Source organism: Maniola hyperantus, chromosome 14 (assembly GCF_902806685.2).
Source record: "Maniola hyperantus chromosome 14, iAphHyp1.2, whole genome shotgun sequence".
NCBI lineage: Eukaryota > Metazoa > Arthropoda > Insecta > Lepidoptera > Nymphalidae > Maniola > Maniola hyperantus.
The window spans coordinates 5,177,868-5,203,761 of NC_048549.1; the positions used below are offsets into that span (position 1 = coordinate 5,177,868).

The 25,894-nt window shown below is 36.5% G+C and overlaps 2 protein-coding genes across 5 annotated transcripts in view; one reads left to right on the forward strand and one right to left on the reverse strand.

Moving 5' to 3' along the window:
• p130CAS (Serine_rich_CAS and FAT-like_CAS_C domain-containing protein p130CAS) overlaps nt 1-25,894 on the reverse strand; it is a 110,091-nt gene that overhangs the window by 82,627 nt on the left and 1,570 nt on the right. For 2 of the 4 annotated variants that reach the window (XM_034975771.2, XM_069502922.1), the window contains exon 1: nt 21,492-21,849. The exons of the other annotated variants lie outside the window; for them this stretch is intronic. In XM_034975771.2, coding sequence (XP_034831662.1) covers nt 21,492-21,533 — 42 coding nt within the window. In that variant the 5' untranslated portion in view covers nt 21,534-21,849. Of the gene's footprint in view, nt 1-21,491; nt 21,850-25,894 lie in introns of those variants that run through there. 4 annotated transcript variants of the gene reach the window in all.
• LOC117988603 (pyrimidodiazepine synthase-like) overlaps nt 1-25,894 on the forward strand; it is an 82,150-nt gene that overhangs the window by 6,511 nt on the left and 49,745 nt on the right. The window lies entirely within an intron of this gene.

Below are 25,894 nucleotides of genomic sequence, written 5' to 3' on the forward strand. Positions count from 1 at the left end.
GCTAATAAATACTATTTTAAAGAAAATATTGTTATTTTATCTACTTTTTAGGGCTCCGTACCTCAAAAGGAAAACTATAAGGATCACTTCACTGTCCGTCTACCTGTCAAGACTCTTCCTCAGAAACACATGGTGATAGCAAGTTGAAATTAATACCGAATCCTTAGGTCTACAGTTCCTTTGGAGCTGGAGAAAAATTCAAGCTCGCAGGTCAACGCAATCTAAGGTCCTAAGTATGTATTTTTAATAGCCGTAAAAAGCACAGGCTCGCGTGATATCCCCACTAGAGTAAGCCAAGTGTTCGATGGGTGGGTATGAAATTGTGAATCTGTATAGCCGAATCATTAGTTAGATGTATCCCTAACCATTCCGACTGCGCCATAACAACTGTGAAGCAGGAGCTCATCAACCGAGGACTTGGCTCACGAGAAATGTAAGTTCTAAAGCTACAAAAATCTTCAGAATACAAATATAACTTACACACTGGTTCATGAAGTGGTGACAAATAGTGTGTTTTGACACCACTTCATGAACGAAAAAATTATTGTGTGTTTGCGGAAACACGTAGACTTAAAATATATACGAGTATGTGTTAGTTTATTACAACATGGTCCTATACCTAATACAATGTCTCTGCATTCACCTTTCACCTCACATTCGTTTGATTTCCTGAAGGCTGAAACTCTTCACGGAAATAGAATATGTATGTGACGGGCATTACACAAACATTAGTTTCGTTCATCTATCTACAAATACGGACCCATTTCCATTACACAGCACACACCTTACAAGTTACAACCAATGAAATTCATTAGTTGATATTAAATTGTGTTTCAAAAATCTCCCGCATTTTTAATGCGTTCCCTATCGATTTATGAAAAAGTTTCCCAAAATGGAGATTTCTGAAACGTATGTCATTGTATACCTATGCCTTATGGAATGCATTTCAGAAATATCTTGCAACCCGAATGCGTTTGCTATTGACAAATGAAAATGAGCGTTAAAATTATAAATTCATACAAAACAGGAGTTTCGTAGTTCTGGTAGACAGAATACTAACGAACGCTAACTATTCTAGAGCTGACGAAGTATCTTGCAAACTCAGTTAAAGTCTTTGTTGCACCGAAATCTCACGCTGTGATCTCATTTTCTCCGTAGCAAGGATTTAATAAGCCGCACCAAGGATGAAATATGGCCATTTGTCCCTGGATTTCTTAATAAAATAATCCGGGAGCTAGTTTTATTGTGTAAAGTCACGACCACGACTGTCAACTGTGAGCGTGCAATCGTCAGATGGTATCTCAGCACGAACTCTTACATTGCCCGTTTTGGCTCAAAACACAACACTTACCGTCATGAAAATGTACAAAATTGGTGTTGTACCTGTTCGTTTAATACCTGTTACGTGGAATGAAGTGATTAAGTTATTATTTTAAAAGGTTGACGATTAAGAAAAACAAGATTATAAAATTGTGTTTTTAATATTCAGAGAATGTTCGAGTTGTAAATTGAAAAGATTAGTAGGTACCCAAATCCCAGTTGGATATCAAAAATAACTTTTATATAAAAATAACATACTAACGGCCGAATACAAAAATAGCTGTTAGTGCTTAAAAGCTTCTTAAATTTTAATTTAGTTTAATTTAAAACATCTTTATTGCTTAATACTATGACAAAGAATAAAAAATACAGGAGTAACTTTTTTCTGACGTGCTGTATGAAGAAATTGAAATGAAATGATTTATTTGAGTTCATTTACAATAATGTGGATGAAGTCTTTTTGTAAGTACCTATAAGAGTGAACTGTGGCAGAAGGGTTATGGAAACAAATGACATAAAAGGACAAATATCACAAATAGGATGATAGCTGATACTGATAACTGATAAGCTTAGTATTCACTTGCCTAAAATTGGAGTAAACACGAGCAGACTTCAATTTGAGAAAACTGTAGGGTGACCGGTCTGAGTCTTCTCAAATGGATACGAAAATTAAGACGATACTTAACAGTAATCCCTGTTCCTAGAAATTACATTATTCTTACTCGTACTCATAAACTCACTTAATACTCAGAAAAAATATACACTTGCCCTGTGGCGCCACATAATATCTACAAGAACTCATAAGTCATAGTGACATGATTGCTATAATTTCACTATAAAATATAGTCTTCCCATATCCGTCCATGTTGATGGTAAAATTAGTACCTATCCTTATCTAGACAAGGCACTTTTTATCCACCTACGAATAAAATAAACAAAGCCAAGTTGTACAACTTGTTCTTTGTCCGCAACATGAACGCGAAAGAACAAAAAAAACCCATATTTATACCGAGTCAAAAGTAACCTTCAGATTGAATGCTAATATGAACAGTTTACCATTTAAAGCTTATGTAAGTATTAGAAGATAAATTGAAAGATCTGATGCGCTAAAAAGTGCTCTTCAAAAGACAGAGTTTTACAATTGCTAAAAAATAATATCGAATTGTCTATTATGGCAATGTCGTTTTTCAAAGAAGTATAAAAAAATCTGTATCTATTTTAGAGGTTAATGAAAAAACCGGAACCTATATAGGATCGAGTGATCCTACATAGGTGTGTCTGTCTGTCTTTTTATTTGATTGGCTGCCTAGTGCCTATGCATCTGTCTTTTCGTCTGTCACAGCCAATTTGCTAAAATCTACTGGACCGATTATTCTGTTACAAAGTAACTATCATTTAGGTACCTACATCGATTTTAAAAATATATTCAATATAGGTCCTTTCAATATAGGTGTTTTCTTGGAAAAAATTGAATTTCGAAATATTACTACGCCATTAAAGATAACGCACTTTATAAATGTGTTATTATACACGTCGTTTCTTAAAATCGTGCGCATATCCACTTATTCAAACGTGCGAGGAATTTAAAAGGGTCACAATAGGGAAGGCGAGCGTGCCCGTATGAGTGTTGCCATGATTTATGATTGACGCGGAATTTCTCAATTTTTAAGTGTTGACAAATTAGGACAAACATGCACAACATGCAAACAATACTAACTTAGTCGACTCAGATTTAAACACCTGAAAAGCTACGAACGGGAAACGAGGTGAAATAAAGAGTAGAGTAGATTCGATATTTACGATTTAGGTACATTCAACATTGATCTATGCATTTCAAAGTCTTATCAAGCTTTCAATAGGTCTCGCATTGTAGTATTTAGGATTCCTCCTTCCGCTAGAATCCGACCTCTAAACCCTAGGACTCTAATATAGTGACGTTCTACCTAATCGAAGCAGCAAAAGAAACGATGACCAAAATTATATTAGACTATATTATATTCGTCCGCGTGGACTACACAAATTGCAAACCCCTATATTACCCCCTCAGGGGTTGAATATTCGAAAATCCTTTGAATTATTATCATACCTAATGGAGTGTCAAATCAGAGCATCTCGTGCCGTGACACTAAAATATTACATAACATTCACACCAATTCCAGATTAACTCGTATGTATATTTTAAAGATGGAAAACTCAGCCGTAGTAAATTTACCAACACAAAGAAGTTTTTGTTTAATATTTAAAATATTTTAGGAGTAAATATTCAACTGACTAATTACAGATATTGTAGTAAATATTCAACCGAGTACCTACTACAGATCATCGCAAGCCTGCAATTCGCGAAGTATAGTAACTTTAGAAGTTCACTGTGATACGGCGACGAGCGTAGCCGTAGTTACTAGTTAGCCAGCAGATTTCATACAAAATGGGATCGTATTATGCAAAGCGAGTTTGCAATTTATACGCTCATTAAATCTTTCTCTTTTATTCAATGTTAAGACTAGGCATTACTTTTTGTAATTGTTATAAAACTTCTAAAAATATTTAATTCACGTACGCCTTTGGTTGATCATTTAGGTATCTACAGGTACCACCACCCATATTATAAATGCGAGAGTGTGTTTGTTAGTGAGTTCATTGGTCTGTTGATTTGTTGATGTTGAAAAGCAACGAATCGGCGCGGCGGCGATATTTTGCATGGATATAGTTACAGATCTGAAGAGTGATATAGGCTACTTTTTATCTCGGAAAATCAGAGTTCCCACGTATTTGAATAATCTGCATCCACGTGGACGAAGTTGCGGGCATCATAGATATATAGATAATACAATATTTAGGTATTAACAAGCCAAATAATATTTTACTAAGCAATGCACATAAATGTGCTCTTATGTCACCAACATTTTTAATATTGGTTTCATACATCGATTTCTCCGAGATTTCTTAACCGATTTGATTTTTTTTAAATATTGAAAGGTCATTTATCGTATCGTACCGAACCGTAATTACGTACCATTCAATTCGTAAAATATATGAACGAGTAATGAAGTATGGCACATGTCTAGCCTAACCAGTGACCGCTAATATATAAAAGCCTTCACCCAACCGACCACTTTCGCAAAACGTGAGACCGGCTTTTAGCAAAAATTTGATCAGTGAAAGTCAAATACACCATTACATCGAAGCCTGAAGGGAGCCCGATTAATATAATCGATTCTGCTTCGCGACTTAGCTATTTAGATAAAGCCCTTAATGTTATGAAAGCTATTGGAGGGCTTGCTAAAGTGAAAAGCACAATTTTGTTCTATAAACTGTTTTATTTAGGAGCACCACTTTCGCATTGCATAATACTGGGCTTCTGGAGTGAGCTTAGATGGCTGGAGTGAAGACTTCAGCGAGGAGGGGCAATACACGCACAATAGACGGAAACGTTTAAGTGCGGAAACCAGCCCAGAGCGAAGAAGAAGAAGAAGATGAATACTCATAATACTTATAGGTATAGCAAGTCGGATTTATCCCGATTACCCTTTCTAAGTAACTATCACCAATTAATTCCTAAATAATAGGGTCTTGGACACTAGTAATAAAATGATATGATTTTTGTAAGAAATATTTCCAGCAGAAATTACCCTATCGTTTACCCATTGTAATGTCATTATTCGCTTTTCATACATTATTTATGTTAAAATGTTTTTTTATTTATTCTCTTAAATATTGAATTCTAGCCCCATAAACTATCGCTACACTAAAAATCACATCATTTTATGACTAAACTATGACCCTATTCGTATAGGTAGGTAAAGTACATTTTTTATGAACATTTTTAAAATATTCAGGATATTAACAGAACGGGAGGACACAACCCTGTAATCCGTCAAGTACGCGTACCTACCCGTCTTGCAAGGGCACAGGACACGTTCTCAGTAGTGAGCCGGCGATGGCTTGTTGATGATGATGACCCTATCTAATGTTCTTAAATTTTCTTTTAGTGAAAGGATTGACTATGCCTAGAATCCCAATCGAGAGTAGACCCCTTTTGTCCCTGTACCTTATTGAATGTTACTAACTTCTTTCAGGACTGCACTGTTTATTTATTATATTCATGTACCAATAACTTAAAACTAAAACATGTACAATGAAAAAACGTCCACAAAGGACAATCACAAAATTACAAATGAACAAATAATAAAAATAAAACTTTTAAAAATATTAATCACCGTATCTTTATCTCTTAAAACGATACATGTTTTATCGATTGATCAGCCGAGATCTTTTTTAATACCAGCGCGATATAATTTTTACGATGTCAATAAAACAACCCACATTGTAAACAATCGTCGATTTCGATGTCCGTCATTTGCGATCATTTCAAAAGTCGGACCACCCAAAAAAATAATCAAAATGATATCGATACAACAGTTTTAAACACTTGTTTTTTTGGTGGCAAAGCGTAACAATACGAAGTTGACAGGGTTGGTTTTATTAAAAAACCGGCCAAGTGCGAGTCCGACTGGCGCACCGAGAGTTCCGTACTGCAGTCGTATTTTTTCGATTTTATTATATATTTTTCATATGATGCCCCACTTGGTATTTTTGATTTATGTCGAAAAAAATAGCCGACTACAGAACACTCGGTGCGCGAGTCTGACTTGCACTTGGCCGATTTTTTTTTAATTTATAGACTAGGCAGCGCTTGGCTGCAATCAGTTATCAGACCTGCTGTCAAAAGGAAGCAAATCGCTTTGTACGTGTCCGTGGGATTTCGACTACATAGGTGCCTACCTATGTGTTTATAAAATAATTCCTTATTTGTGTAAGTATAACTGAAATTCAGATTTGAAATTAAGATTATTTAATTTGTTCGGATGATAATGATCTGGATTACTTATTTCAATATTTAATATAAGTTAAATATTATCAAGGATATTTGAGATTAATCACTCGTGTGAAGTACACAGACATCGATCGCATTGGTGCAATTAAAATGCAATCGTAATCATTTATGTATTTTTATGTTTCCGTACCTCAAAAGGAAAAACGGAACCCTCATAGGATCACTTTGTTGTCTGTCTGTCAAGAAACCTACAGGGTACTTTCCGTTGGCCTAGAATCATGAAATTTGGCAGGTAGTTAGGTCTAAAATAGCAGACCATAAGGAAAAAAAATCTGAAAATTGTGAGTTTGTGGTTACATCACACAAAAAATTTAAATTGTGGTCATGAACTAATAATTAGTGTTTTCAATTTCCAAAGTAAGATAAATATATCAAGTGGGGTATCATATGAAAGGGCTTCACTTGTGAATTCTAAAACAGATTTTTATTTATTTTTATGCATAATAGTTTTTGATTTATCTGTACTGTAGGTACGGAACCCTCAATGCGCGAGCCTGACTCGCACTTGGCTGGTTTTATTTTTATTCAGTACCTAACCCTAATAACAGATATTAGTAATGATGAGAACCATTTTTAGAGATGTAATGATTACATTATTTTATGTTGCATTGTCAAGAACCACTCCTTATAACGCAACTAACAACTTATGTACCTACCTACCTATATGCCTACCGGCATCCGATATGGAGTCAATTTGCAGTATACGGCTGACAGCTTCAAGTTACTTTTTACAACACGAGGTCGATGACTGGAGACTAAACAACATACGTATTAAATGTCAATGCACCGGGAAACATTTCCACGACATAATATTATTATGATTAAAATTATGAATCGAATTAGGTAATTTAGCTAATTTTGATTGAAATATAGCTGATCCCTGCGGCTTCGCCCGCGTGTATATAATATAGCCTATCAGGAATAATGTAGCTTTCTATTGGCGAAAGAATTTTCAAAATCGGTTCAGTAGTTCCAGAGATTACCCCCTACAAACAAACTTAACGACATTACCTCTTTATAATATTATATACTATATACTACATACTATAGTACATACTATATACTATAGTAAGTATAGATTACTAAAACTTTTCCAGCCGTCATCGTTCATATAGATAAAAATATAAGGTCAATTGGTAAAACCGAGTAGGGACAAATAAATTTTAATTTCATATAATGCAAAGTTTTTCCAGGAAGGCAAATAAATTAATTAAAAATGTTCTTTGAAACTGTAACCGCATTAAAGCGCGCTAAAATCCTCAGTCCTAATTGCAACTTTCATTAACGAAGTGCCATCTTAGTTCTTTAATTAAGTTAGCATCTAGCTTTCTCCGGCTTATCTCGTTTGGGACGGATGCAATTAAAAACGGTTTTGAACGATACTGCTATAAAATGGTTGTGTATGCCCAACATATTATCTAGTTCAAACGGAGTAACATCCATTTATATTATAAAGAAGAACTCTGCGTTGGGGTACAGTTTGAGTAATTCGTCTTAGTTTCGTATTTACGAACTTTAATCGCGACAATTTACATAATCATCAAAATCAAAACCAAAGTATAAAAGAATAAGGACTGACTGACTGATCTATCAACGCACAGATCAAACTACTGAACGGATCGGGCTTTTTGGTACGCAGACATTACTATTGTGACGTAGACATCCGCTAAGGATATAGGAGTATAGTATACATAAGCTAGTCTCGATATAATCTCATATATTTTTATCAAAAAAAAACGTTCTCTACTGAACTACTTAGGTACTCTGATGTGACCAGCCTTCAAACGTCTACAATGTGCTTGTGGTGCAAATTGCCATAGATGATGAATGATAATAATCGAACTCACTGATTTAATTTTTACAGACCTATTACAATCAAGCAACCAGGTAATTAAAGTACCTACCTACTAAGTAGGTTCATTTATATGGACACAGGAAACAATGTAATGGATACAAAGCATTATGCAAATTATAACGACAATATTTTATTAGCATTGTTGTACTTAATCACCTACATAAACCATTGCGGTTCATAGGTATTAATTTCATTTCCACGTTATTTTTCATCACGTTGATGAAAATTATAACATTCCTTCTTAAGTATTTACAGCATGTAATTTTCTCAAGATAAACGAAAAAACTATTTTCATATTCAAATGATGTAATACTTATCTTTAATAGAGCCGTGATAGGCTAGTTGTTGCGTTAAGACGTCCGCCTCCTATTCGGGAGGTCGGAGGTTCGATCCCGGGTACGCACCTCTAACTTTTCGGGGTTATGTATGTCTTAAGCAATTTAATATCACTTGCTTTAACGGTAAAGGAAAACATCGTGAGGAAACCTGGATGCAGAGTTCTCCATAAAAGGTGTGTGAAGTCGGCCAATCCGCACTTGGATAGCGTGGCGGACTATGGTCTAACTAAAGCCTTCTCATTTGGAGAGGAGAGCTGTGCTCAGTAACTAATGGTCTGGAACGGCGATGGCTTGATCATGATGATGATGATGAGTATCTTTAATGGGCAGCATTTAGAAAGCTTCGATAGACCTTTGCGTTCAAAATCCCTCAGTAGGTACCACGGTAGGTACCTACCCAAAGACAATCCAGCTGAAGATCAAAGATTTCAAAAGCTGTACTTATGTGGCCTGACCTTAATGACATTAATGTTAATGACATCGTGATGACATAATTATTATGCAGGACAGCTCTTAGATAATATGGTCGCTAACTATGGATCTGATAAGAAAGCTTAAAAGTCATTCAGCAGCTGATAGATAGAGCCAGGCTCGGACTTCGGAGTATCTTTACGTGGTCAAATCAGGAATTATGAGATCCGTAGAAGCATGAAATGACAATGGGTGAGATCCGCATCACCGAAGAACCTATAGACGTTGCAGTCCCAAGGCGCTTGAAAGGTAACCTTGCAGCAGAAAACTTACAAGATTGGTAGACGCTCTATCAGAGAGATAGAGTCTATCGGCTGAGGCGACGATAGATAACGATTGTATCTACTATCTAGGTACTAATCAAACAACTACAAGGATTTACTCAAGCAGAATAAAAATAAAATGAGCATTTCCAACGAAATTCGTTAATCATCAAATTCCAAACTGGACATTAAATTATTAACTCAAATAAAAACTAAAATCTCTTAGAATCTTAGAAACACCGAGTCACTAGAGATATCGACATAAAAACAGAAACGTGACTAATATGGGTAAGTGATTGCTAATGACTAGGCTAAAACAAAATTACTGTGCGCACATGCGTCTGAGTAAAAGTGACCTACATAGGCACCTACCTAAATAGGTACGTCGCTTCTTTAGTGATGCACTAGCCTTGAAAATAATTCATAACTAGTCTACATCACTCTTTATTCTAATCGACCCGCCTCTAGTTCGCACTGATACCTATCTAGTAGGTATCTACATCGGATTATTTTCTGAAAGACATGAAGAGATAGTGCAGCCCTGGGACATGCTATCATTATAAATGCAAAAGTTTCCCTATCTGTGACAAGATCGTAGAGTATGAAAATTTACCTGAAGAGATCGATTTCTAGCAGTGGATATATACATCAGTCCAACAAGACAACAAGCGTTTTCCAAAGTACAGACTTACTGAAAATTATGATGAATGAAACTACTATTAATGTAGAGGAATACACAGTTTTTATAGTACCGTAAAATTGTGGGAATACTAAGTACGATGAAGTTGTAAGTACTCAGAATATAATCAAAATTTTGTTAGATTTACTTTCTTTGTTGCCCGGTTTCAACTTTGTTTCTTTTTTTATTTAGATACAAGTTACTTCTTGACTGCAATCTCATCTGGTGGTAGAAACCACCATCCTAACCTGGAAGGGGTATGGAAGTTTCATTAAACCTATACCCCTTTGGTTTCTACACGTGATTGTACCAAATCTCATGGAAATGGCGATTCTACTGGGTAGATAACTTCACTAGCTTTTTTTAAAGCAGTAGGTACGAGTATTCAGATAAGTTGGTATCTTTGCATTAACAGCCAGACTCGTGGATAACGGAGCCTTGTCTTAAGTAGGTAGATATATACTTAACGTTTTTTAGATGATTGAAACCCGTTATTTTGCGGACCACATATTATTCAGTCATCGTAAAAGCTTTATGATATAGGTAGGTATAAAGAATCGCTTGTAACGCCCTAGACAGCTCTAAAGAACGAGTTTAAGTATACCGTTGCGATCAGACTAGCTCGAGGATAAAATGGTCTAACAATGAAATGTGTGAAACGTGACTGAATACTATACTACCTACATCTTAAGGCCTAGACAGACAACGCATGAACGCATTACGCAACGTTTCCAACGCTGCTCTGAGAAGTTGTAATACCTACAGGTACCGCGTGTGAAAGTGTTTCACACTATGAATATAATTACACTAAACTAACTAAACACTATTATTAAAAATAAAGAAGCACCTGTTTTAGAACTTTTAAAATTTCCACTTCATCGCCGATTTTCAGAAATTCCACTCGAGCGAAATCGAGGTGGATCAGCTAGTCCAATGTGAACTGTGAATAATTATTGTGATGTTGAACGTCGCGCGTTGCTCGTTAGTCTGTTTAGGGCTTTAGCGATATGCCGCACTTGCTTTCCTGTAAATAAGGTTGCCAATTCGTTTTAGATTTGTCGGAAATGTCTCGAAATGGTTTGCTCCACTCATTGCTTACATTTATCAAAATGCGTAGTAAGTACGTCTCGAATGAAAGTTAGTGAAATATCAACTTATTGAGACGAGAAACATAAAACCAACGATCAAAAGCAACATCTGAATTAATTATGTTGTTTTTAATTTATTTAATAACCTAGAATTTCGTTATACCTACGTACCTAGATAGTACCGTCTAACCCTTTTGACGATTTGCTACCAAATGGAACCACTGAGATGTATTTTGATAGCTACTGCAAATGGACTGCAGATCTGAAAAAAATCTGTTTTCCTGTAAAAACTTAAAGAAATCTGGACACCCTACCCGCAAATGTAATTCCATCTCGCCTCAGATCTCAACTTTGTCTACAAGTACAAACTTAAGAGATTAAAATTCATGACAGCAAGAGTCCAGTTAGAGCTTACGCTTTTTACGCCCCAACCTTTGATATCAAAGTTAAACGTAAACACGTATCCTATAAATTTTTCTTTTTATATCCGAAAAGCTCTTAACAAAAATTGAAATTCAAATTGGATCGTAAACTGGGCTCTATTAACTCATCTGTAAACCATTTTTAACGCCGAGAGCCTGAATATTGAGGTACGCTTTTAATTGATTGACCAATCCCACCCGTCCCACTTTTTAAAGTAGATATAGTTTTTAACATTTTGATATATTTACGAGTTACGACCAACAGTGGTAATAACATTAAGTTCTTTTATTTTAACTATTAAATTGGTCGTAATTTGTACCAAATTTCCAAGGAGCCTATAATTATTACGGCGGCTTTTATTTGATCCAACTGAAAATATCTTAGTAATTTAAGAGTAGAACGAGACAATCCGCGTCGAACGGTAGCGGTGGCTTTGGAATAGTTTTCATTCTATCACGTCTGTACTTATATACTTACTTAGGACTTGACTTGGCATATAAGTGGCATAGCTTATCTTAGTGACTTGTAAGTTGTAACGTCTGAGATCAAAGAGTCGCTTTTGAATGGTGTTTAGAAAGAGTTAAGATCTTTTTATATTGCGCATTGTAATCCGGAGTTCATATAGCACTTATAGCAATCAGTACTAGAAGCTATTAGCACAGCTATTAGGTTCATATTGGATCAATGTGCTCACGGTGGCAAGTGCGAAACAACTCACGCTAGAGGCTATAAGTCAATTAGGTTGTAAAGGGAATTTGCGCTAGTTTTCGCTTCGTGCCTTACCTCACGGACCTAGCGGCTATCGGCGCGGAAAGTAATTGATTCTAAGTTGATATAGATCGCGCAGATGACAGATCATATTGTTCGTTGTGACACAGTGACTGTGCAGCACTTTACTCGATACAAATATACAGATAATCTCTACAATCTCGTCGGCGGCGTTTCTGTAAAACACAATAGCGAAATAAATCTTTGTACGAGAAGTGTGTATTAAAGTCTTGGAACAGCAATCTGTGACAAATAATTGCTGGCCTTTGCGAATAATGGCCAACATTCGTAAAGGTTAACAAGGTTCTTGCGAGACATTGACTTCAGAACTGTCCTCGGCTTTGTATTTGGAATAATTTAAAAAGATGTTCCTTATTAAAAAGCTTGGAAATGTTTTATTTTAAAATTCAATAAGTAATGTCTTGCATTTAACAAAGAAGCCTGTCTTACATAGAAGAATAATGAGCGCTCTATTTAAATACGGGGAAAACGTTATACATACCTACCTACTGAAGAATTTAATAAATGTCCAGTTCAATTTGTGCCCTCAATTTAAAAATTTTTTTTCTTTGAGAGGTATACCTACTCAGTATTACTACTATCGTTACATTTTTTTGCTTTTTCAGAATATTAAAATAATTAAGATTAGACTACATTAGTCATTAGACTATCTAGCGTATATGTTTTAAATATTAATCATTTAAGAGTGTCTTTAATCTCTCAAAGGGTTGATTTGCACTTTAATTTGAAATTCGTGATTTTTATGAAATAAAAGCGGATGACGTCAATAACACCCAATTCCAGTGCTGAAAAATGCATTTCGTGTTAATGCTCTAATGTGGAATCAGCTTTATCTTACATAGGCAGAAAAACCAAGAATTACAAAATAAGAAATAGGTAGTACGAATCCGGGTAGTCGATGCCGGCGCGTCAGACGCCTGGAGAAGCAATCTGAGGGCGCAGTGGCCTCGTGCCGGCCGTATATGGCTACTGACGGCCGACGGCTTGCCTTGCGACACCCCTCATATAGACGTAAGCCTAGGGTTAGCATATTATTTAAAAGTTCTGATAAAAGCCTACTGTAAAGTAAGTCTTGTCATGATGTCACGGGCGCGCGATAAGCGTAGGTTGTACCTAGGGGGCACCGATGTGTTCGTAGGAGATCTCGGAGCCTCCCAAATATGGTAGTATTTGGGATAGTAGGTAAAAATATATCTATAGTCACTTTATTTAAATTGTATCTGGTTGTCTGCAGAGTTAGAAAAAGACATTTTCTTTGTTTAAAACATTGAATTGAATTATGGTGTGGTTTAAAACTGTTATTTCATAAAAAACATGTTCAATCCTGACTGGAATTTTGCAAAGAGATGGTATCTCGAAGATGAACTATACAGGATAGGTACGTCAAACGACTGTTAAATAAATGATGCATTTTTTTTCAAGTGGTAGATATCACGTGTCTAAAATCCTTCTGGTAGCCCTACGTTAGCCCAGAATTATTTACTTACGTGCAATTTGTTTGCGCTCAGATTCATTTAAATGTCATTTGAACTGGTCAAACTCAACATTAAATAAGTAATAATTAAGCTCTCGAGACGACACTCATGTTATATCAGGCCCTTGCGAATCTATAACCCACATAAACTACATAATACTTATTGCATAAAAATCCGCCAAGTGTAAAAATGATAGAACAACTACAAGAACCTAATTGGCATCCTATATTTTATTGATCTTCACCAACAATAACCTGTCAATAATTTTTAAGAAGGTAGGTAAAATGTTAAGTTCTTGCAAAAATATTTTGAACTTCTAGCTACCTAGGACGAACAATCGGAACTTAAAATATACAGAAGCATTATGTTATGTTTGCGAACCGACAACCTACTTAATTATTCGAAAAAATCCACCAAGTAGGTATAAAACGTTAGCATAACTTGACATAAATTAGTGTTCAAGCTATGGTTCAAGCATGTTCAAGCACGTCGCAATGTCACAACCTTGAGCTTTGCCAACAAAAACCTATAATATACCTACCTACTATCCTTGCAAAAATGTTCTGAACTTCCAAAATAGGGCGAACAATCGGAGCGTCTAAAGATACAGGAGCGGTTATTATGTAGCCTAATATGGGAAGATGGGAGCATTCTCCAAAAGTGGACGAAAGGACGCCGCCGAGGACGGCTAGCAAGAAGTCGAATTACCGGCTCAAGGGTTATTTAAGGAACTGATAGTTCCTCGAAACCACGCACGCGACGCCCGTACTACTTTCGTGTAATGCGGTATTCGGATGCACCGGTTTTTTGCTAATTGGTCGAAACGAGTCCGCACTCCGCTGGCTCGCATTGTACTTGGAAAAGTTTACAAAGCGTGAGATCATTGTATTGTATTTCTTTCCTTCCTCGTCTCGTAAGGGGAATAAATTTTTTACGTTCATTTATTTATCTTTTTAACCCCCGATCCAAAAAGAGGGGTGTTATAAGTTTGACGTGTGTATTTCTGTGTCTGTGTGTTTGTTTATCTGTCTGTGGCATCGTAGCTCCTAAACGAATGAACCGATTTTGATTTAGTTTTTTGTTTGAAAGGTGAGGTCGAGAGTGTTCTTAGCTATAATCCTAGAAAATCTATTAAGCCGTTTTAATACCGCAAGTTTTTAATAATTTTCTGGGTTAATAAAATCAAGTAAAGCCAATAAACATTCACTGAATGTTCTAATTCTTTTTTACTGAGCGAGTTCACGGACACATTTATCTGAAATGCAAAAAATCTTGTGATTGATTTATGTTTTTGTATAGAAAGTAGGTACATTTATCTTTAGTTCGATAGCTAAAACCGTTTAGATACTTACAATTATAGCTTCATATCATACCGTATCAGTCATTGATTAATTTATATGGAAACATGATTTCATACGATAAAATGAGGAGTTCTATCAACGAGGAAGTTAAAGCAAACAACATTAATTAAAATAGTAATGATTGAATTCTATCGGAGACACATAAGTGATAGAGCTTGAACAATGGAAGATAGACGCTGCTTGATGCTGATTCCTTTGAGAATATGTTTGAGAGTATGTGTGTTATTGATTCCTCAATATTTTCTGTAGGTATTTAAAGAAATTTTAAAACAGTGAATGCAAACATCGTGAAGAAACCTGCATGCCTGTGAGTTCTCCATAATGCTCTCAATGATGTGTGAAGTCTGCCAATCTGCACTTGGCCAGCGTGGTGGACTGTTGTCCAAACCCTTCTCATTGTGAGAGGGAACTCGTGCTCTATAGTGAACCGGCAATAGGTTAATGATGATGAAAAGAGACAGATCCTTCTTTCCACGCACATGCAAACTGTGGAACCAACTCCTATCGGCGGTGTTCCCACTAGATTACTACATGGGGTTATTCAAGGGACAGACCAAAAAATTCCTAAAAGGCCGGCAACGCATTGGTAGTTCCTCTGGTGCTAGAAATGTTCATGGGCGGCGGTATATTTCGGCACGGGTTGCTTGCTATCTCTATTTTATAAAAAACAACAGTAGATGATGCTGACGATTGTCTATGGCTACGTGAATCAAGCAGAACTAATGTAAATCGCGTCACCTTAGCATTGTTAATAGGTAAACGACACGGCGAAGTACTTATGGCGTGCACAACATCCACGTATGGGTCTAAAGCTTGACGACTTTGTAACACGGTTCGTGAAAGCATCCAGGCGTCAGAGTGAAGTCCAGTTAATGTGTCGGTCGACATGAAGATTGAAGACCTCTAATATTGAAATAGCTTGTGCGCTGCAAATAAATGATACGAATGACGAATGGGAGCGCATTTCGTTTTGTGCTACAATATTTAATGCTTCTACTCGTACAAATACCTTTTCGATTATCACGTTTTGATAAGTTTGCGAGTACGTACCTCCTAGTAGTAGTAATGCATTTAATGTCTTGTTCTATCAAAATTAGTGGACTAGAAAAGTTATCATACTTATTTATAACAGGAAAAAATGGCTGAATGGCATAATATCAACTTAGGTACATCTTAAGCTGCTGGGTCATGTAGGTTTTCTGTAAAACGTACAAAACATTTGCAGAAAGGATTTTCAGCAGTGTCACCCGAGCAATGCCAGGAGTCAAAATTAAAATTAATACTTATGTTTTACAATTTTGAATCAATTTGAAAAGGTAGACAAAAATACGCACATTAATTCAAGTTTGACAAAAATAAATATATAATCAAAGAAAAGTTTCAGAGTGGTCATTTACACATTAGGTAGGTATATATGTATTGTTTGAATATATGATACCTAACTGAAACGAAATAATAGAAAATAACTGAAAATACTATATACCTACTTAATAGTAAATAGAGTACTAACAGCTTCCCCATGAAAGCCTACATATACAATACCAACTCTCTATAAGCTTTAAGTCTCGCAAAGCTCTGACTACTGCGCACAGGCTCATATCATTCCATAACTAAATAAGGCTACCACGAAGGCTGAGACCACAACACTGCGATGTGACGTCGGGTCGTAAAAATCTACGACGTCGCACAATGCACTGTGCAAATTTCCGATGCGGTACTGCGATGCGACGACGTATTTCCATTCAGTGGGTGTCCCACCTCTCTGTGTGCCATTCTGTGCTGTGTGCTTTTTTCTTGATGCGTCCTTGAGGCAAGTAGAAGTAGGAACCCTACTGTAGGATACGTGTAGTGCGGTCCATGGGCTCACTAGAAATTGATGGTCAGAGTTTTCTCGTACGATGCCGTAAGCGATGAAACTTTTGCGATGCGGCATCGTTTTTGTGATGTGATATCGCACCGCACTGTTGTGGCCTCGCCCTAAGATGCATACAATGTACAGAGATAAGGGTATAACCAGAGACTTTAAGCTTTGGATTCGATAGTTAAACATTATTTCTTATTATACTTTTGTAATCTCGCTAAATATGGGACAAATATCGTTTTGATCGTTACAGTGCTATTGTGACTATTTCTAATATCTTACTTTTATCTAATCTCGTGGAAATTTACCAACGGTCGACCTCCCTGGCGCAGTGGTAAGCGATGTGGTCTTATTAGTCCCGGGCTCGAATTCTGGCAAAGGTTTGGAATTTTGTAATTTCTAAATTTCTGATCTGGTCTGGTGGGAGGCTTCGGCCGTGGCTAGTTACCACCCTACCGGCAAAGCCATGCTGCCAAGCAATTTAGCGTTCCGGTACGATGTCGTGTAGAAACCAAAGGGTTTAATAAAAACTGCCATACCTCTTCCAGGTTAGCCCGCTTCCATCTTAGACTGCATCATCACTTACCACCAGGTGAGATTATTAAGGGCTAACTTGTATCTGAATTTTAAAAAAAACTGCCAATTACTGTGGCGTGCTAGGAGGTGAACTAATTTGTCTCCAATAAATCTTACTTTCTAGTAGGTAAAGTGAAATCTAATGCACGACGTTTACGAAGTTTTGACCACGATTATTTCATAAATATTTTATTAAGTTTATAAGATAACACAGTGAATTTATAATATAAGTAAAGAAGTATTATACTTACTTACATGTTAATGGGTAGGTGTACCTATGTAATAATAAACAACTGTGTCGCATACGTGTCCCTGAATCCAACAGTAATCTTCGTCCACGAAAAAATAAACTTTTCGTGGTCCCACATCATCGCACTATTGCTAGATCTATGTCACCTATACCCCGTTCATTAGCATCATTCAACGCGCTTTTGGACAATAATGCTCAATGGGACCCATTTAATGATGGGTCTATAATACTGGTTCGGGAGTTACTGCAGTACGCTGAGAGCATTGCATGAATATGTCATTCAATGTTCTCAGCGTACATATTCAAAATTCGTTGATCTTTTATCGTTTTGTATTTTATGTCTTTTTTCTTGTACCTTTAAGTATTTGTATTTAAATTTATTATTAATCATCTAGTTAGTGTAAGTGGCACTGCCGTTCTAATTAGATATAAAATAAATAAAATAAAAATAAATAAATAAGTAACTACATTTATGCTATAAGCTACCGATTTGTACATGCACATTCAATTTATATTCTCAAACGAGCCTGTAAAATATAGGCTTTCATAAAATAAAATTGTATTCAACTACCTAATCGTAAAGCTCTTGAATATAAGTAAAACCCTTACAAAACCATCAATAATTTTGTAGCAATATTTTCAATGGGTTTATAGGCCAAAATTTGCAGCATTAGGTAATATACAAATGAATGCATAATAAACAAGTATTACTTGACATCATTATACCTGCACACATGAAGCTGATGATTCGTAGTGGGCAATAAACTCAAACAGAATTTATGCTTTATTTTGCACCAGAAGAGTAGGTAGGTAGATACTTATCATGATTCACACTCTAAGTATGCAACAAAGAATCAGCATACGAGGTATAATGGGACTAAAGCTCGTGTTATAATGTAAACGTTATGTAGGTAATATTTAACTAATAACATAATTATCGATAATAATGTGAATACTATGAGACTAGCAGAATAGACAAGAGATTAAATAGGCTTTCATTCATTTTAAGTGCAATATTTTATACTTTACCTATTTTACTCCTTTAGGGGTTGAATTTTCAAAAATCCCTTCTTGGCGGATGCTTACCTACGTAATAAATAATAATAGCTATCTGCATGCCAAATTTTAGCCCAATCCGTCCAGTAGTTTCAGCTGTGCGCTGATAGATCAGTCAGTAAGTCACCTTTTCCTTATATATATAAAGATAAAATTTAATTTTACGTCTACTAATTTAATTTACGTCCTAACAAGTACAAGTATAAATCCATGAAGTTGCGGGCATCAGCTAGTTCTTTATAAATACTTACCCGAAAATTCTAGTCAATTGTATTAAATGCGTAAAAAAAGCAGGAAGCGTGCTGAAAATGCCTTAGAATACGTTAATAGTAGGCAACCTTGGCTTGGATCGATAGAGCCTTGAACTACGACCGCAGCACCGGGGAAACTCATTTGCCACTCAGTAGCAGTACCACAGAGTAAGGATATGATAATACAGAAGGTCGACAAAGACGTCTAGAAAAAGCAATCATGCGGGTGCGGGACGAAGATGCGACCCGAACTGACCTAGGCAGTTAGGGGCCTATATTGACGGGTCATCGTAGTGTCATCTGCCACGAGATGAAAGGCGTCGGACTACTGTGTCTCTCTTTATACTGTGGCAGTACTATGCCCTATGTACTGATTAGGCTAGTTACATTTGTTTTCTTATCTGTATTTTATATGTAATTTAATATGTAATAATATGTAATAATATCCAATAAATTTAATTTTATTTTATTTATATTTACTGAAGCAAGCCAATATGCTTACAGTGTTTCATTTATCAGGAGGAACTGTTTATTTTATTTTATTTTGTTTATTTGAAAGTAATCAACAGCGTAAATACATAATTGTTATTTAAATTTAAATCTAGGTATAACAGAAGGCCAAAAGAGATTACTTAAAATTATAATTAAAACTGTTAAACTTTAGTCAAAGGAGAGAGGTAGAAAAACTTTTATGTAGACTTTTCCCCTTTTCACGGTTCGAGACTGTCTCTACGAATCAGCTTCGAATCTATGATTAAAAAGCTTTCGCTCGCACTTGCATATTGGAATTTTATATTATCAGACTTTTTCTAAGATGTATTTTTAAAATGAAATACATAGGTATAAGTGCCTACTGTGTAATACATACTAATACGAAGCAGTATGGTAAGTATAAAAACATTTTAATTAACTTATTTGCTCAGTGTGACCTTAATAACCAATTTGTATTATTAAAACGTCGTGTACAGTTAGAATTTAAACAGTTTATTAAACCTCAATTTAAGAGCATAGGTAGGTTGTATTAATTAGAAATGTCAATATTATTGCTCACAAGTAGGTTAGTATACTGTGTACCTAGCTTAAATAAAGTAGTTCTCTGGAACATGAAAAAATGACAACATTTTTCAGTCCAATCAGATAGTACCTACTTTCCTACTTAGATGTTTAAAACTTTCGTTGTATTTTGCTTTCTGAACTTCAATAATTTATAAATGCGAAAGTGTGTTTGTTTGTTGGTTTGTCCTTCAATCACGTCGCCTAAATTCCTAAAACCTAATTCCACGCGGACGAAGGCGCGGGCATCAGCTAGTAACAAATAATGACAATTTCAAAATGGCCGCCATGTAGGTAAATAAAAAAATAAAAAGTGCAAAATCTTGTACGATTGTACGGAACGGAACCCGTTGTGTGCGAGTCCGACTCGCACTTGACAGGCTTTTAAGCTTGATCATTCTACCACATCTCGTCCTCGTTTATTTCTATTTAAGTACAGTGTCTAGTTGCAACTTGCAAGACGCGAAAATGATTACGTGAATCAGTTCTGATAAGGCGAGTGATAAGCATGCGGTCAACCTGTTTGCATGCTTCCTTCGTTCTCGATTACATTTGATAACATTACTTGAATAGTGTAAGAAACACATGTAGAATTTTAAATAGACATTATACACTGACTGAAGGTGTTTTTGTTTTGTTTGTGTAAAGTCCTTATTCTTTCAACTTGCGTTGATTCATTAATTTATTATTAACTAGCTTATGCTCGCGATTTCATCCGAGTTGACTTAAGTCTTTAAAAAAATCCCGCGGGAACTCTTTAATTTACCGGGATAAAAAGTAGCCTATGTCCTTCCTCGGGATGTAAGCTAACTCTTTACCAAGTTTCATCAAAATCGGTTAAACTGTTAGGTCGTGAAAATCTAGCAGACAGATAGGTAGACAGACACACTTTCGCATTTATAATATAAGCATGGATGTGCCTACCTATAAAATATTGATTGGCATTAGCAAATTATTTAAAACAAAGCTTCTTAAGCAAAGACCCAAATCAAATGAATCGGATTTAATTTTATTGAGCGGCATTTTTGCTTTTAGAATAATTGCATGCATCGTTTAAATATTTACGCCTATTGATTACTCATTTAATATTTATAAGAAGAAAAAGATAATTTTATAAAACAACAAAAGATAACTAGATACCTACCTACCTTGTTACTAGATATAGCTAAGGAAAATACCGTTCAGAATTTCAGCTAATTCGCCTGAAAATATAAAATAAAATAAAAATAAAATAAAATAAAAATCTTTTTATTCGAATAAACTTTTAAAAGTACTTTCGAATAGTCGGATGCATCTACCACTATAAATTGTAATACTGTACTCTAACAAAGAAAACCCCTTGCAAAACGATTTTAATTACAACCTTTAATTAATATACAGGGTTGAAATCGTTAATAAGTTCACGAGGCGAGATTAAAATCGTTTGAGACAATCATTAATGTTGCCATTCGTATACTGTGTTCGAAAAAACGGGGAAAGCTGGCTCACCTGTGTGGGGAGAACAGTCTCCCGGCCCAGGGGTATCGACATTTTGCTAGCGGCGCCGCCGGCCGCGCCCCGGCGCCCGCCCTCGCCGCACCATCCACCGAACCGACACTACGGGCCCGCGCGTCGCCTCGCACCAACCAGAAAAACACTTTTCCGAAAGCTCGCTCCCCACAAACTCGAACCCACCACGATTCAATGTCGCTATCGCCAAAAAAAAACGCACATCACCAAGAAAATTCTCTTAGCAGTCAGCCTTATCGGACACTCGAAGGAAAATCCAAAAATCGGAGCGATACGACAACGCAACGATGACACCGGACTAACACCCGCCCCGATAAGCGCGAGCGTACGGACTGGCGGCCCGTGCTCCGCGCGATCGTAATACAGCGGCGCGCAACCTCACCCTGCGTAGGGTTACCAGATGCCAAGCACTCGCCGGATTTGCTCAGTTAAGGCCTACTGGGGCATCCCGCATGATTTGCACATATAAAAGACTAAGATCAATTGCATTAAGAGTCCTTGGAAGGGGCCAAAACGAATTGACATAATTTTTCAAGACCGTTTCATGAGGAAATGTTTCATTGAATCATATCATAAGGGTTCCATTAGACGGACTGCACGTGCAGTCAGATACGACTGCACATAGCTGCATGCAGTTAAACTTATCGGTTTCAGGCGTGCAATTTGCCTGTAAATATCGACTGCAAGATTGCAGTCCTGATGGAGCCCTCATAGACCAGTCCCAGTCTAACCACAAAAGTAATATTTCTGGTACATTGTACAAGCTGGGTCTAAATGATATGGTAACCCTAGCAACGCTTAGTTACCAACTCCGTAATCGTAGCCGCATACGATTACCCCATCCCCATTTTCTTTGGTCCTTTTAGCCGGACACTCCTTTACAATCTACAACATTGACATTTGACATACAACTCGTCGTCGTATATTACAGTTAAAGCTATCGACAATCGATATACCTGTAGATATTTTAATCCAAACCGCTTTGGTTTCGAGTTGCAACAGCCTTCATCAGTCACTCGGGACACGAGCACGTGCCCCGGCCGTACGAAGTGCGCTATCGAGTGCGTACTCGACACATGCGCACTTTGCAGCACTATTCGCTCATTCATTTAGAGGTATGTATCGCGGCCCGCGGGATACATGCAGTACAGTACGCGGCAGAAAGTAATGTGCATCGACCTCTAGAAGGAGATAGCAGATTAATTTTTTTTTTTAATTGTGTAGGTTCATACAATCTATAATTGTAAAGCATTGTCTCTGTCGTTGAGACCTACAAAACGTCAGTTTATTTTTATTTATTCGGATCAACAAACATAGGTATGAGTGACAGAAACAACGCTCTACAACGCCGAAATGACATTCTAAAGGCCGATATACATTACTTTCTGCCGCGTACTGTACGCACCTGAACAAATATTATAATGAGCCACAATAGGAACGTTGTTTCGAAATGTTCAAACAATTACTATGACGGGCTAAATGAATTGCAATGGATTAAGGAATAATTATCATCTCTTGACTGTATCGTCTGATTCTTTGACGATGCCTGAAGATAATATTAGACATATAATCCGCGTTACCAGATGATACGGGTAGGTACCTATGTGGCGAATCCCATAAACTAGGCCCTGAAAAGGTAAACAGGTACGACGTTAAACAGCTTGTAAACGTTGTAAAGCTTTAAACAGGTACGACGTTGCTGCGCCGTTCACTTACGTAAAAAACCGGCCAAGTACGAGTCAGACTCGCGCACCGAGAGTTCCGTACTACAGTCGTATTTTTTAGACATATTGACATTTAGACAAGTAAAAACTTTATTGCACAAAAATAAACAAAATCTGTTTTAGAATGTACAGGTAAATAAATCCCTTTTATATATGTTACCCCACCCCAAAAATGATAAAAATTAAAATATAGGTTTCTTGACAGGCAGACAGACAACGAAGTGATCCTATAAGGGTTGCTTTTTTCTTATAAGGTACGGAACCCTAAAAATAAAAACCTTAATATGTAATTACTCAATTTTGGACTGTAGATAATAAAGTATATGCCTTGTATTGTCGATTTTTTGAGTAATTCATTTAAAACAAAACAGTCCTATTAAGTCTCTTTGAAAAAGATACGAAAATAATATCGAAGATACGAATTATATTATTATTAGTTATTACTCTACCTACGAGTACTTACACAATTTTTTATCTCTTTGATCTGTTATTATCATTGAAAAATAACTTTCTTTTAAGTCATTCAAGAAAAAAATCATTGATAAATTATTACAACTGGACGTGCATTGGACGTGTGTTTGCAAATCGTGAATCTACGATTGATAGTCGCTACTTTCTATTGTGCAATCCTACTGCCTGATTAATAAAATAACTCAGGTACAACAATTATACGAGAAAATTTCGAACAAAATAATTACTTACAATACATACAGTAGGTACAAAGATTTTGACGTTTGGTACAAAGATAGCTTGCAAGTTGCATCCGAGGAAAGGACATACGTTACTTTTGGCCCCAGAAAATTGGGAACTCTGATTTTGACAGGACTAGTGGTACAAAGATAGCTTGCATCCCAGGAAAGGACATAGGCTAATTTTGGTCTGGTGCAGGAAGATAAAATTTAAGGTGAAAATATCTTAAATAAACAAAATAAAAAAAATTTTATTCAATTAAACTTTTACAAGTATTTTTGAATCGTCAGTGGCATCTACCACTGGTTCGGAATGCCTTTCCTACCGAGAAGAACCAGCAAGAAACTCGGCGGTTGCTCTTTTCAAAGATTTGATATACACTATCATGCCATGTATAATAAAAGTATTTGCAGTCCTGCACGTTGCTGGAACGAGCTGCAGGTCAAATCCACGCTCTTTTATCATTTAGATAATAATTTTCAATTGCGTGAATGCTTTTTTCAGGAGCATACTTTTAAGGCAAGTCTAATTTAATTTGCGGGATTATGTTATAAAAGGTTATACCTACCCATACCCACAAATAGGGAATAAATGGATAAAGAATACATGAAAATGCTATTAATTTTGCTTTTTGTTACTAATTGCTCCTTATAATAACGAGTGATGCTACACAGTAAGTTCTCTATCTAGACGAAGAAACTATACCTACAGATAGATGTAAGTAGGTACCTAAGATTCTTCAAATATCTGCGAGCATCGTAGGAAGGGTAGATAGGGCCTAGGAGTGGTCTGCGTAGGCGCTTCTCGAGGCAAACATATTAAGTTCAGGTAGTGCGCCCACTTTTCCTTTCTGCTACGTTCACCGCTCCAGATTACGTCATTTACCAAGTCATGTTTGGTTGATGCGAATATTGTATTAGATACCTACTACATTATTTACTGCGACTTCGGTTATATTTTAATATTATATTCGTTTCACTTTCAGATCGCAGATGAGTCTACACGTTACGCCTCATACTTTGAACATAATCGTCGTCTTAACCGATAGACGTCCACTGCTAGATACAGACACAAAATACCTACAATACTATTTGTGCATTTTGTGATATAGGTATCTTACAAGGCTCCATCTTGTGCCGTTTGTGTCTAACGACTCCCACCTTCCAGCAGCAGTCGTTAATTTAGGGGGAGGCATATTTCACCTACGGGCGGTTACCTAACTCTGCGTCTTCCGGCACATGAGTAGATACTTGTGTGCTTCCGATACGGGGTCACAGAATATACCTATAGTTGACGGGGTTGCCATTTAAGCACCTTAGAACCCTAACATCTTTTGGTTCTTCGAACTGTGTCCTGCTCATTGCCACTTCAGCTTCAAGAATCGTGACTCGTTAAGCGGTGTGAGCTGGTTCTTTTACGGATCTCCACATTTCTGATTTGATCACGTAAAGCAACAAGCCTCTCCATCGCCCGCTGAGTGACTCAGAGCTTTTTTGAGAAGCTCATAGTTGGCATAGTTACATATGGCATACTACAACATAGTTGTAGGGTAACAATCAGATACGGTTAGTTACCTAAACTGAAAATTATGAACGAACGAATACTTAATTGGTACCTACTTGTATTAATTAAGATGTCTACTTTCAGAATGGCTTCAATAAATCTTTGGGTTGTTCATGGTATTATTTTGACAATCCATGTTTTAACAACTTTTGATTCAATCTTCGCTCGTAAGTGAAAATAGTAGGTAGCGTTAGGTACCTACCTACCTACCTACTTAGACCGCGTTCAAAACTAAAATTAAGAGGAAATACCTAGTATTTCCTACAGGATGCTAGTTGGTAGGAAAGTACCTATTCAATGATATTTCATTGCAATTTTCTATCATTCTTTTGGCAATTTAAAGCTACCTATATAATAGTTTTGAGTTAAAAGTTAAAACTGCTGTGACAGACAGACAAAGACCGA